The sequence below is a fragment of the Lutra lutra genome, chromosome 4 (assembly GCF_902655055.1).
Source record: "Lutra lutra chromosome 4, mLutLut1.2, whole genome shotgun sequence".
Lineage (NCBI taxonomy): Eukaryota > Metazoa > Chordata > Mammalia > Carnivora > Mustelidae > Lutra > Lutra lutra.
The window spans coordinates 146,302,217-146,315,472 of record NC_062281.1 but is presented as its reverse complement, the minus strand read 5'-3'; the positions used below and the strand labels follow the sequence as shown (position 1 = coordinate 146,315,472).

The following is a 13,256-nucleotide window of genomic DNA, read 5'->3' as shown; positions in this document are numbered from 1 at the left end:
ATGACAGAGACAAGATCTGAACACAAATTTTCTGCTTCCAAGTTTGTTGCTTGTGTGTTTCCTGAGGGAAGGGAAGCAAAAACTTTCACACTGAAGGTTCACAATAAACAACAACTCACAGGTTAAACAGCTAAATAGTCTAATAGTTTCAAGTTAAAAAAAATTGGGGGTCTACGCTTTTCTAAATCTTTAAAATTAAAAATATGGCAATATAAAGTATTAGAGGTGGGGGGACATATACCCTGAAGGAATAGTAAGTCATGCACAAACTGTTCCTCATTGTGAGCCACTTTCCTAGATTTTTCTCCCTTCAATGGTCCCTTAAGCCCCCACACCATTCTGTGGTTTGGACATTCTCAATTTGAGGGTCTTTATGCAGGAAGCCTTCAGTACCTTTTAGTAAAATCTTTGAAGCACAATCGTAGTTTATTATGATGTCTGAAGAGCTTTGGGTCACTGGGTATTTCAGACAGAAAAACCTGGGCAACTTCCAAAGGTCCCTGTAAAATAAGAAAATAAAAGTCTTCTTTTATTATTTTTCTTTTATTTTCTTTTATTTATATTTCTTTTATTTATATTCTTTTATTCTTTTATATTAAAAAGAAAATATTTGTCTTCTCTAAAATCAGAGGAAGAATATGCCTAAATGATTTTTTCTTAGCACTGAGATGGCTGCATTTAAGCTTAATGCGTCTATGTCTATATTGAAACTTCTCAGGGCACCCAGACAACTCAGTCAAGCATCAGACTCTGGTTCAGGTCATGATCTCAGGGTCATGAGATCGAATCCGCTGTCCTGCTGTGGCTCAGCAAGGAGTCTGCTTGAGATCTCTCCCTCCCTCTCTCTCTACCTCTGCCTCTCCCCACCCTTGAGTGTACTCCCGCTCTCTAAAATAAATACATCTTTAAGACAAAATACAGGGCACCTGGGTGGCTCAGTGGGTTAAGCCTCTGCCTTTGGCTCAGGTCATGATCTCAGGATCTGGGATTGAGGCCCATATCAGGCTCTCTGCTCAGCAGGGAGCCTGCTTCCCCCTCTCTCTCTGCCTGCCTCTCTGCCTACTTGTGATCTCTGTCAAATAAATAAATAAAATCTTAAAAAAAAAAAAAGAACAAAATACAAAAATACCTTCTCAGATTCTGGCCATATATCTTAAGCTTCTCCTAATGTCAAATCTATATGCTTAGGTACTGTAATTAAATCAATGAGTATTTTTCAATGAAAAAGAGTAGGGGTTCAAGAACTATTATATTCATCAATGCATTTTTGCCTTATACATTTTACATTCCTTAATTTACCCTGGATGCAATCAGTTGTCAAGCCACTGGTTATTAGATACTTGATTCTGCTAAAATAGCTTCCCTCAATATTCCAAATGTGTTATAACACTGCAAATTAAAGATGATCCCTTGGAGTGTTGTATCATTTGGAAGTAAAACCCCCAAATCATTTGTGTTTTGAGGGGTAAAGGTATTAAAAATATTTGTTTCTACTTTGGGAGGGCACTTTTTGGCTTTGTTTCTTTAACCTAAAATATAGGTAAGATATGTGATATGAGTTATTACTTGAAGACTTTCTGGATTTTCCCTTACCCTAGAATATTCCCTAATCATCAGTAAGAGAATTTGAATGAACCCACTACAAGGAGATAACGGGATGGTTCCTAATCTGCATATAACAAAGCAACAATTGTATCTTATGTTCATATATTATTAAAATTTTCAAAGCGATTCCACATTACTTATTTCCTCCTCATGACTCACTGTGAAGGAGAGCTGGAGAAGATAACCTCAGGGAGTATCTAAGGAAGGAGGCATTCACATGTACCATCTGAGCTCTAAAAACGAGACTTTTTTAGATCACGTTCTTTCAGTACAAGGTTTTAAAGGAAAGGCCATGTCAAGTGAATCAGTTCCTTCTTAACAGAATGTTTAAGAACAGGTAAGTAGGGCGCCTGGGTGGCTCAGTGGGTTAAGCCTCTGCCTTCAGCTTGGGTCATGATCTCAGGGTCCTGGGATCGAGCCCCACATCGGGCTCTCTGCTCAGCAGGGAGCCTGCTTGCCCCTCTCTTTCTGCCTGCCTCTCTGCCTACTTGTGGTCTCTATCAAATAAATAAATAAAATCTTAAAAAAAAAAAAAAAGAACAGGGCGCCTGGGTGGCTCAGTGGGTTAAGCCGCTGCCTTCGGCTCACGTCATGATCTCAGGGTCCTGGGATTGAGTCCCGCATCGGGCTCTCTGCTCAGCAGGGAGCCTGCTTCCCTCTCTCTCTCTCTCTCTCTCTCTGCCTGCCTCTCCATCTACTTGTGATCTCTCTGTCAAATAAATAAATAAAATCTTTAAAAAAAAAAAAAAACAGATAAGTAGAAAAATACAAGCAGCACAGAGGGCAGGCATGAAAACCTTAATAACTGCATCTATACTAAAAAGATTTTTTTTTTCAGTCTATCTTCATTTATACTTCGTGTCTTTTGCAAACCACTTCTAACATGTATCTCTTTCCACTTAATCTGATGGTCGTGGCCTTTGTGAAACATACTCATGGAATCATTTCCAATTCCACTTATGCCTGAAATCATGGAGGACCACGCACCTGATTCACCGTTGTGCCTACAGACCCCTGGAGCACCATCTGAAGCATTTTGGGGTCTGCTGGATCCTGATGTGTTGCAAATGCCAACTCCTGGGTCTTTTTCTGCATGTCCTCAATGGCAACTTCAATTGGAGTTAAGATGATCTGGGTGAAATAACATCTGTTAGGTCAATGCACTGACTGAAAACTATTTAATGAGCCTGATAATCTTTTTTTTTTTTTTTTTTAAGTGGAGATGAACTATAAACTGTTTTCTAGTAATAGAAATCCAAACTTTAGATTCCTAAATGGGTGAAAAAAAAAAAGCCAGCCTTTTAAAGCATAAGCCAAGGGGCGCCTGGGTGGCTCAGTGGGTTAAGCCGCTGCCTTCGGCTCAGGTCATGATCTCAGAGTCCTGGGATCGAGCCCCGCATCGGGCTCTCTGCTCGGCAGGGAGCCTGCTTCCTCCTCTCTCTCTGCCTGCCTCTCTGCCTGCTTGTGATCTCTCTGTCAAATAAATAAATAAAATCTTAAAAAAAAAATAAAAATAAAGCATAAGCCAAGGGTAAACTAGGGATTTAGAAAAGAAGCCCAAATTAATGACTCAAGAATGGGCAAAGTTCGCGGACGCTGCCATGTGAGGGGTGGCACAAGACACCACACCCACACAGTTCTCACGTGGCTCCCATGTCTTTGTTTTGCTCATCCTATTCCCGTCTGGGGACTTACCTCCTCTTTGTGGGTGACATTGACCCTTGTCTTAATATAAGGAAAGGCATGAGAAGTAGTCAGAATGGTCTTCCGTTTAAACTGTTCATGAAGTTCCCCATGGGCACGGCCGTCTAAAGTGAAGGGCGTACAGTACATGAAACGGCGAAGATTATAGTTCTTGTCAAAATAGGTGATTCTGTCCTTCATTTCATATGTGTCAAAGTACGGCTCCACATAGGTAATCTGAATGTATGCCTGGGGGGGAAAAAAGGCCTTCATTTTCTCACTGTTAAATCATCATTCAGTCCTTTTCCCGAAAATCACGGTCTCAGAGTTGCTCCTACAGGGCATTCGGTGTCAGCCGCCATACCTTGTTAGGGTCTAATTTACACTTGTCTACAGGGTTAGAGTCCTTGATTACTTCCAAGACATCCTCTCCAAATCTTTCTCCATAAAATCCCTACAACAGAAGCAAAAGAAACCTTTTATATGAAGTTAACATCAAGTGAAGAACAGCGAAGGCCTCTGAGCACAACGAGGCCATTTATTGAGTTATTGTACAACTGTCTGAATAATTACAAAATAATTATTTAGGTTCACAAAAATTGTGTTAGTCTTTTTTATTTGATATTATTCCCATCTACTCACTTTAACACAAAACAGAACAATTTTCCACAATGGAAGTACAGGATTCCGTAAGGGATTCTCAATAAAAAGGGAACAAAAAGCAGAGACAAGAGAAACTCGGTATCTTTGACGTATAGGATCTTACTTTTATTGGTTGTGGCCTGATTTTGCAGACATGGGTCAATGAACCAACATTCATTTTTATGAATGATTTAATAGTCCAGAAATTTCAAATAAAAGTGCTGATCTGCTGAAAGTTTTACACTGGTTTCAATTTTGAAAAGGCAACCCAGTCAAGAATGTAGTGACTTCCATGAGCAGCACAGGCAACAGATGGGGCTATTCCACAGGAAAAATTACATCTGAATCTTCAAAGGAGAAGCCCTACTATTCCCTCAAAGATAGTTTTTTAACAATCGAGTAAATTTGGAAAACATTGTGTCAATGTTTCCCAAAACTTAGCTCTTGAAAAATAAGAAGTCACACTTTAAGCCAATTTATGGAAGGTGAGCCCAGGGAAGTCACCAATAGGAATATAACATCCAAGAAATTAAGAGGAGCTGAGAATTAAACCCAGAACACGGCTTCTCAAACTCTTATGTGAATACAAGTCAGCTGGGGATCTTGTTAAAATGGAGATTTTAATTCAGAATATCTGGGGCAGGGTCTGAGATTCTACATTTCAGTCTCCTAGATGATGCCAGTGCTTCTGGTCCATGGCTGCATTTTGAGTAAAATGAATAAGGAGAGGTTGGAAAGAGTAACTATAGCAGGAAAGACTGGTAAATGCCATAAATATGAAAATTAGACATTCATAGTGAAAATGAAGTTTAAAGGTTAAGGGAATTTAAGAAGTATTTTTCAGGGTAGGATTTCAGGCTTTTAATTTCTAAAGGATTCTCACTGGGAATCAGGCCAAAGAGATAATGCTCTTGAATCAGAAATTTCTAGGGACCCCAGTTTCATCATTAGTTGTTACTTAATTCCTTACGCATTTTTCTGCAAAATGTAGGTAATACTATACATTTCTCTATAAATTACAGTAACTCTGAAGGCTGTGGGGAAACTAAAATATGTGTGAAGATAGAGCCACAAAAAAAAAGTATTATTTTACTGTTGCCATTAAAGATTTGAAGGAATAGAAAGAATATGACTGTAGCTATCAAAAAAAAATCCTTATTCTCTAAAGGAGAAGTTTATTTAGTAGGATTTGGCTTATTAAATGATTTGATCTGGATCTGAAAGTCTATGCATCAGAGAGAATACAAATTAAAGATGACATTTAGGGATGCCTGGGTGGCTCAGTTGGTTAAGTGTCTGCCTTCAGCTCAGGTCGTAATTGAGCTCAGTTCCTGGGATCGAGTCCCACACTGGGCTACTTGTTGAGTGAGGAGCCTGCTTCTCCCTCTGCCTGCTGCTCCCCTTGCTGGTACTCTCTCTTTGTCTCTCTGACAAATAACTAAAATCTTAAATTAAAATAAATAAATAAGACATTCATAAACTACCACAGCATTCACCTCCAATCTGTGAGAGATCTCTGCAAGTTTGGTTATTGCAGGTTCCTTGTAAACAAATTCCTGTTCATCCAAATCCCCGAACTTGGTTCCATAAAAACCAACACGAAAATAGGTGCCAAACATCCGCTTACCATCCTAGGTGTAGGAAAACAAAGAAACATTAATACAAAGTTTTTTTTTTTGTTTTTCCTATCACGTTTACATTGCTATAGCACAAAATTCTCAAAACACTGCAAAAAGATTTCATTCAAAATTACAAAATTTTAGTGTTTCTCAAATGAAGGTAAAAATGAAGTAAATATTCTTTCTTTTTCATGACTTCTAATAAATAACGTTCTGCAATTAGGGCTTTTAGCAAGTGACTAAATCACATATGGTTTATGTTTTTCAGAGTTTGTACCAAGTGATTACCTCACATTGGTCTATGTTTTTAAGTCCCTATACTTTTGAGATAAATTAACTTATTTTCCTTATTGCAAGAAAAGATGCTTGGTAGAACATGAACTGTGTCTTAATTATTCTGAAATTATAGTGAATTTACTAAATAAATTGAAATTTAAATACTAAATACTAAATAAAGTGAAATTTAAAAATAACACTAACATTCTGAGTTAGCATTTGTCTTTATACAATCTTTATACATGTAAGCAATGAGATCATAAAAGTCAGGAGCCAAGTACATAGCACCTGGCATGGAGGAGACAGCCCGTAAATGGCAAGACCATCCAGAAGTCCTGAAGCAAACAACTTACAGTGGGTGTCATTCTAGCAATAAAAATACATCTTTGTGGAAGAGGAACAAAATATGGAAGAGTAAGGGAAAAGTGTGTGAAAGATGAAAAGAAAAAAATCTGACACGAGTTGGTTACTCTAAAGTCCCCAAACTTGGGGCGCCTGGGTGGCTCAGTGGGTTAAGCCTCTGCCTTCGGCTCAGGTCATGATCCCAGGGTCCTGGGATCGAGCCCCGCATCGGGCTCTCTGCTCAGCGGGGAGCCTGCTTCCTCCTCTCTCTCTGCCTGCCTCTCTGCCTACTTGTGATCTCTGTCTGTCAAATAAATAAATAAAATCTTTAATAAAAAAAAAAAAAATAAAGTCCCCAAACCACCCTCTGCATCCATTAACCACACATTCAAGTACAAAGTACACTAAGACCATCTGAACTCTTATACCGAGCATTTGAGAACACATTCCTTCAATAAAGATAAAATACTTGGAAGCTTTCTGTGCAATTCTTACAATTTATTTACAAAGATGTTTCAGAAGGGGGCGCCTTGGTGGTACTGTTGGTTAAGCATCTGATGCTTGGTGTCGGCTCAGGTCTCCATCTCAGGGTCATTAGATGGAGCCCCGTGCTGGGCCTGTGTAAGATTCTCGCTCTCAGGACGTCTGGGTGGCTCATTCAGTTAAGCATCTGGCTTCAGCTCAGGTCGTGATCCCAGAGTCCTGGGATTTTGGGGGGACTGAGCCCCACGTGAGGCTCCCTGCTCAGCGGGAAGCTGGCTTCTCCCTCTCCTCCCCACTCATGCTCTCTGTCACTATTTGTCTCTCTAAGTAAATAAAAAAAAAAAATCTTAAAAAAAAAAGATTCTCGCTCTCCCTCTGCCCCAAATAAATAAATATTTTTAAAAAATTAGGATGTTTCAGAAGGATTTTGTGGTAGTGCCTATATACACAGCCACATGTAAGTATTTAAAAACCTCAGAATTCTCTTTAAGCCTAATGTGTCTTACACTCACTTTTACTACTGAGTTCTTACTGGAAAGGCTGAAGGATATGTAAAATAAGTCACAAATGAAACAGATAATCAAGCAAAACAGGAAACTCTGATTCTTAATTTACTAGTTTCATAATATACCCTCCCCCCAAAATTACAGTGACTAAAAATATCCCCACATTTCTATCCAGGAAAAATAAAGTTCTGAAGAAAAAATGTCTTTGAAGCTAAAAACAAAAACAACAACAACAAAAACAAACAGGTCTCTAATCTAAAAAAAATTTTTCAAATTTATTTCAAAATTTAACAGGTCTAAAAATTAATGGAGTTCCTATAGCAAATGAAATTTCTCTAGAAAAAAAAGTATTCAATCAAAATTCTGATTAAAACCATCCATAAGCCAACGAAACAATATAACAGCAAACTTTGACATAATCAAGGAATGAAGGCACTGTATGGAAAACAAAAATGGCATCTGTGCAAAAACCTTGTGATTGTTATGTTTCAAAAATGCCACACATATATACACATACATTTCTACTTTTAGAAACCACAAATATTAAAATTGTTATTCTGGCTAAACTCCTCTCAGAGGTGTCCAACATAAAACACTATTCCAAGTCTTTAATATTGTGGCCTTTAAAAATATTTGAAAATTGCAATTAGGACTTATTTCCCTTAGCTAACTAAACTTTCCAGTTCTCAATCATGTTTATATGATAGGAATTACTAACTTGTTTGCATTTTATTAGTTTTTCAAAGCCACCTTTCCAAGTGTGGCATCCCAGAAACAGACACAATACTGCAGATGTGTTGTGATCAGCTCAGGGATCAGTAGGCTCACTGCCGATATGAACTTGAATTTTATTAGTGCAGCTTATAACTAGCACTAAGCACTTAAAGCTCTTTTTATTTACTTTCTCATACTGACATTCAGTTCAAGGAAAAAAATTATTGAGTGCTTATAATGCGTTAGACACTGTTCATCCTCTGTAATATGAAAATAAAAATGAAAAGATTTGGCTCCTCAAGAAAGTAAAGGATATACTCAAGTAATTACAATATAAAGGGTTATGTTTTATAATAAAAAGTGGTATCAAGAAAGGAAAGATTAATCCTGCTGGACCCAGGTCACAGAAGAGGTGACGCACACGGTTCTACAACTCAGAATGGCTAACTGGATGTGGGAAGGAAGAAAAGAACATTTCAGCAGAGAGAGAAAGAAAGGAAAACAAGAAGATACAAAGCCATGAAATAGAATATAAGGGAAATCACTCATCCACTCACATATTGTCTGCCTACCATATATGCCAGCAAGTGGTTCCAGACATTTGTGACAGATCAGTGAACAAAAGAGACAAAGAGCGTGGTCAGGGTAGATCTCACCAAAAGGTGACACCTGAGCAAAGATGTAGAGGAGATGGGAGAGTTATTCATGTGGATCTCTGGGGAGAGCATTGCAGAAGAGCAAGCCAGTGTGCAGGTCCTAGGAGAGCAGCCTACCCAGTACACGAGAAGAACAGGAAGGCGGCCGCGGTAGTCGAAGGGGAGTGTGCAAGAGGTAGAATGGAGCAGATCAGAGAGATAACTCTAAGGAGTTACCAGAATTGAGAATGAATGCATGTGCACTGGAATGGGGCAGGGAGCAGAAGGAAGGTTAAGAGTTTGGGTAAATTTATTTCCAATTTATAAAAGTTCTCTAGTGTGAAACCACCGACTCTATCATGTTCACGAACTCATAATCATATAGTTTCCTCCTCAGGAAAAAAAACCATATCACTTCATCGTATTTCCTCTTTAGACTGCAGAATGACACGTTTTCTGCTTTCCTATAACCTAGTCTCTATTCTCCTAGCATCACCTTTCCTTACCATCATGAATTCTTTTTTTTTTCTTTCTTTTTTTTTTTTTAAAGATTTTATTTATTTATTTGACAGAGAGAGATCACAAGTAGACGGAGAGGCAGGCAGAGAGAGAGAGAGAGGGAAGCAGGCTTCCGGCCGAGCAGAGAGCCCGACGTGGGACTCGATCCCAGGACCCTGAGATCATGACCTGAGCCGAAGGCAGCGGCTTAACCCACTGAGCCACCCAGGCGCCCACCATCATGAATTCTTTCTGAATTTCCCATCATTCCCACACTCTGATTCTTTCTTAGCAGTTCTATTTACTGATTCCCCCATCTTGTGGGTGATGAGACCACATCCCAGGGTGAGCAAAACTGATCTGCTCATCTCTCCACTTCTCTAATGGCTGAAATGTCTTATGACAAATGGATCCCAAATCTTTTTTAGTTTTGTTATCTTTATTTAGCAAGAACATTCTGTTGGGCTAGTTGTGTATTTCTACAACCACATCACTACTAAAAACTTGTATCCTCATCCAATTGTTTTCTCCTATGCTTCCTTCAAGGTTATTGATTTCTAAATAGGCATACCAGTATTTCAAACAATGGTAATCACCCTCCTATTGGATCTGTTCCTCTTATAGAACACGAACACTCTTATCAGTTTAGTTAGTAGTAGATGTCAACTTGGGAACATAACACCTCTTCCATTTCGTTAGCCAAATTAAGATTTCTTTTTTTTTTTTAAAGATTTATTTATTTGACAGACAGAGATCACAAATAGGCAGAGAAGCAGTCAGAGAGAGCGAGGAGGAAGCAGGCTCCCTGCTGAGCAGAGAGCCTGATTCGGGGCTCGATCCCAGGACCCTGGGATCATGACCCAAGCCAAAGGCAGAGGCTTTAACCCACTGAGCCACCCAGGCACCCCTCAAATTAAGATTTCAAGTAGCAATAATGATAATGATGATGATGATGTTATAGTAACATTAAAAATAAAAATCTCCAACATTTTTTAAAACTACTTACTATGTGATAGATACTATTATCCCCTTTACACACATTATTAATTCTTATCACATCTATGAGATGGATACCATTTTTTTGGGGGGGGGGTGCCCTCATTTTATAGGTAAGGAAAAATAACTTGCCCAAGGTCACAGAGTTAATCAGTGGCAGGGCTAAGAGTTAAATACCAATATATTTGACAGCTGAAGTCCAAGTTCTTAATTAAGTTATGAAAATTCCCATACCCTATATACTGATATACAACGTTAGGACGTAAGTATGATCTCTGAACCATCTCCCACTTCTGATGTTTTCCTTGAGAGTTTTTTTTTTTTTTTAAAGATTTTATTTATTTATTTGACAGACAGAGATTACAAGTAGGCAGAGAGGCAGGCAGAGAGAGAGGAGGAAGCAGGCTCCCCATGGAGCAGAGAGCCCGATGCGGGGCTCGATCCCAGGACCCTGGGATCATGACCCGAGCTGAAGACAGAGGCTTTAACCCACTGAGCCACCCAGGCGCCCCGTCCTTGAGAATTTCCTTGAGTAAGTCTTTTGAGAATTAATGGGTACCTCCTACCCTATGGTTTGTCTTTCTCTGTATTACAATACTGTCTTCTGTACTCTAATACAATAAGCAGATTGGTGGTTCACCTATGAAATATATTCTTCTAAGATATACCCTGCCACGTTTCTTGTCAGAAGTTCAGTTTCATCCATTCCATGTCATAGTCCAAGAAAAAGAAATCACATCTAATATCGTCTACATTGTACAGGTTTGCTGTCCCTGTCTTTTTCTGAAAAGCAATATAAAGGGCAGAATACGATCAGCGGAACGGCACCATCAGGGGCTCAGTCATGGGTCTGCAGCAATTATCACGGAGTCACCAGCTACCCACAAAGTATCTCCTCCTGGAGGTAAGATTCTTCCTACCCATATGTTTTCCTTAACGTTCTTTCTATCTGACTTAATATTCCTGAGGTAAAGCCTATGCTCTTGGAATTTTTTTCATTCCCTTCTTTCAGAGACTCCCCCACCTCCGTTATATGGCTGTTTCTAATTCTGCTCCACCTTTGCTTGCTTTGATGAGTTAATTTATCTCACTTAGCTTGAACATGGATTAAAAGCATAAAAATTTCAACTGAAACCATAGCACCAGAACTATGGCCAGTATTTCTGATCATATAAAACCCAAATACTGCCTCATATTCGTATCCATCTAGCCCGATGACAAGAGTTAAGATATAGCTCTTTTGTATGTTTTGATCTCAAACGGTAAGGTGCCCCACTTTTCTTAAGCATTCCAGCAGGAAGAGTTTAGCTTCACAAAGCTAATAAGCCCACCCTCTCTAGCCTTTCTGGAGATAGTGAGATACACCTAATATACCAGTGATATTCCCTTTGAAGAAATATCTTCTAATCTTTAAAGAAAAAAAAAATGGAGAAAGTGTCACATGACTATTACTGATGTTTGGGGGTTAACTATTCTAAAAAATCCAAAATTGCATTAATCTATTCCTGAAATTGATCACTGCTGGATACCTATCCAGTATCTTTTAAAAATGAAACACACCAGGTGCCAGGGTGGCTCAGTGGGTTAAAGCCTCTGCCTTTGGCTTAGGTCATGATCCCAGGCTCTTGGGATCGAGCCCCGCATCGGGCTCTCTGCTCAGCGGGGAGCCTACTTCCTCCTCTCTCTCTCTGCCTGCCTCTCTGTCTACTTGTGATCTCTCTGTCAAATAAATAAATAAAATCTTAAAAAAAAAAAAAGAAACACACCAAAAAAGTAATAAAAAAAATGAAACACACCCACAACAAATACAAAATCAGTATAAAAACTTCCATACAGGGCGCCTGGGTCGTTCAGTGGGTTAAGCCTCTCCCTTCGGCTCAGGTCATGATCTCAGGGTCCTGGGATTGAGCCCTCCATTGGGCTCCCTGCTCAGCAGGAAGCCTACTTCCCCCTCTCTCTCTGCCTGCCTCTCTACCTACTTGTGATCTCTCTCTGTGTCAAATAAATAAATAAATAAATAAATAAATAATCTTAAAAACAAAACAAACTTCCATACAGAAATTCAGTATTTCTCTTTTCCTAGAAATATTTTAAAAACGCAATCATAAGAAAGAAATGATTAAAACGCCCTTTATTTCCTATTATTGCCAGAAAAAGAAATGGGCTTGGGAAAAGAGAAAATAAAGGTGAACACTAAATAGCCATTAAGGTACTGAGACCAGCAGAGCAGGTAAGAGCTGCCGAGATCTGTGACAGGTCCCTGATTTGTTCCTTTGCATGGTAAATACTTAACCAAATTGCTAAGCGTCAAGTTTTAGAGTTATCTTTTACACACACACACACACACACACACACACACCCCTCAAAAGCTTTGCCAACTCAAATAATTTATACCAAATCAAAGAGCATAATGAAAAATGAAACACACTGCTAATATATAAGCCCAGAAAGTCTTTTCCTGTAAATCAGGTAGTCAGTTATCAATGCAAAGAGCCTTTCTACACAATGGATAAGTCATCCTTACTGGAAATTAAACCAGTGAGTTCTCTGAGAATACTAGGATATTAGCTAGGAAACATAGCTTTTAGAAAAAAACAAAATTACTGAAGTTTTCCCAGAGTTAAAAAGAAAAATATTCACAAGATAGGAACTTACCACAATAGACAATAGTAAAAGTAGGGAGTAGGGTCAGCAACCAGGGGCAAGAGAGAAGAGAAAACAGAAAGCATTTTAATTAGGGAAATTTCAAAACAAATAAGCAGCAAATGGTGGCAAACACATTTTTAAAATGCAAGCATCCATTTAAGTTTTACAAGGGAAAAGCAAAAAACAAACGTGCAACAATTTTAGAAGCTACAAAGCTAAAAGTCCAGTGAAAGGCAGTGACAAGAATATAAACAGAAAAATAAAGTCTGTGCGACTTTTACCATGCAATAAACATGATGACAGAATGATATTAATGTCATAACCAGTGAAAATTGTACCTTTCAGGGGTCGATTTAGCATCAAGCCAACTAGAAATAAACTGCTCAGAGGTTTCAATATATCTTCTTTCATGCCTACTTTTCAGCTAATTTCATTTCATGTGAGGAAATCCATAAGGAACGTTACCACTCCTAGATTAACCATGGCAAGTCTCTTTCTACATCTCTTAACTGAGCCACAGAAATGAGGAATTATATATTAGATATTAGTAAGGCCATATACATTGAATCTGGAGAATTAAGGTAGACGTACAAGTACTGGCTTCCTCTGAA

At 38.7% G+C, this 13,256-nt stretch overlaps 1 protein-coding gene across 1 annotated transcript in view; it reads right to left on the bottom strand.

The window, feature by feature from the left end:
- DOCK7 (dedicator of cytokinesis 7) overlaps positions 1–13,256 on the bottom strand; it is a 221,984-nt gene that overhangs the window by 11,152 nt on the left and 197,576 nt on the right. Inside the window, 5 exon segments of the mRNA XM_047723748.1 lie at positions 394–500; positions 2,593–2,736; positions 3,301–3,537; positions 3,653–3,742; positions 5,427–5,552. Of these exon segments, the coding sequence (XP_047579704.1) occupies positions 394–500; positions 2,593–2,736; positions 3,301–3,537; positions 3,653–3,742; positions 5,427–5,552 (704 nt within the window).